General features: G+C 31.6%; 1 protein-coding gene across 3 annotated transcripts in view; it reads right to left on the bottom strand.

Annotated features, from left to right (window-relative positions):
• The window catches only part of LOC119593164 (m7GpppN-mRNA hydrolase-like), a 17,569-nt gene that overhangs the window by 5,094 nt on the left and 11,984 nt on the right, over positions 1–491 (bottom strand). For all 3 annotated transcript variants that reach the window (XM_037942136.1, XM_037942137.1, XM_037942135.1), the window contains one exon: positions 99–170. In XM_037942136.1, coding sequence (XP_037798064.1) covers positions 99–170 — 72 coding nt within the window. The remainder of the gene's footprint in view (positions 1–98; positions 171–491) is intronic.

The following is a 491-nucleotide window of genomic DNA, read 5'->3' as shown; positions in this document are numbered from 1 at the left end:
GCAATAAACCATAAAAATGTATACATATGAAAAAACTTAGTGTAAATATAAATTTACAGACCAGAATTATAAAGAGTAGAAAAAATCATATAACATACCTTATAATATCATCCAACAGGGAAGTTGGAATGACAAAATGTTTACCACCTGCTGGTGGAGCCATCACACTCCTGAAAATATAGAATGATTTGGTTAAAGTAATCTTTAGAATGTATACAGTGTATTTGCATTTCATTCCTAACATTATCAAATCAAATGTTACTAAATACCAGTATCTATGTTATACCTATTGCATTACTTAATTGACGAGCAACAGCATATGGAACCATTCTTCCAATGTGTTTGTTTTCAATTCAACAAAACCTGCATAAAGATTCACATTCACACATTTTTCCTGCTACATCAATTGTAAACAATGTTCTCTCTAAGAATGTTATTTCTAGCATCTTTCTGAAAATCCTTGGTGGCAGTCTGTTACAGACGCCCTTGTG

Source organism: Penaeus monodon, chromosome 31, assembly GCF_015228065.2.
Source record: "Penaeus monodon isolate SGIC_2016 chromosome 31, NSTDA_Pmon_1, whole genome shotgun sequence".
Taxonomy (NCBI): Eukaryota; Metazoa; Arthropoda; class Malacostraca; order Decapoda; family Penaeidae; genus Penaeus; species Penaeus monodon.
The sequence above is the reverse complement of the archived record's forward strand: the minus strand, read 5'-3'. Positions and strand labels throughout refer to the sequence as shown.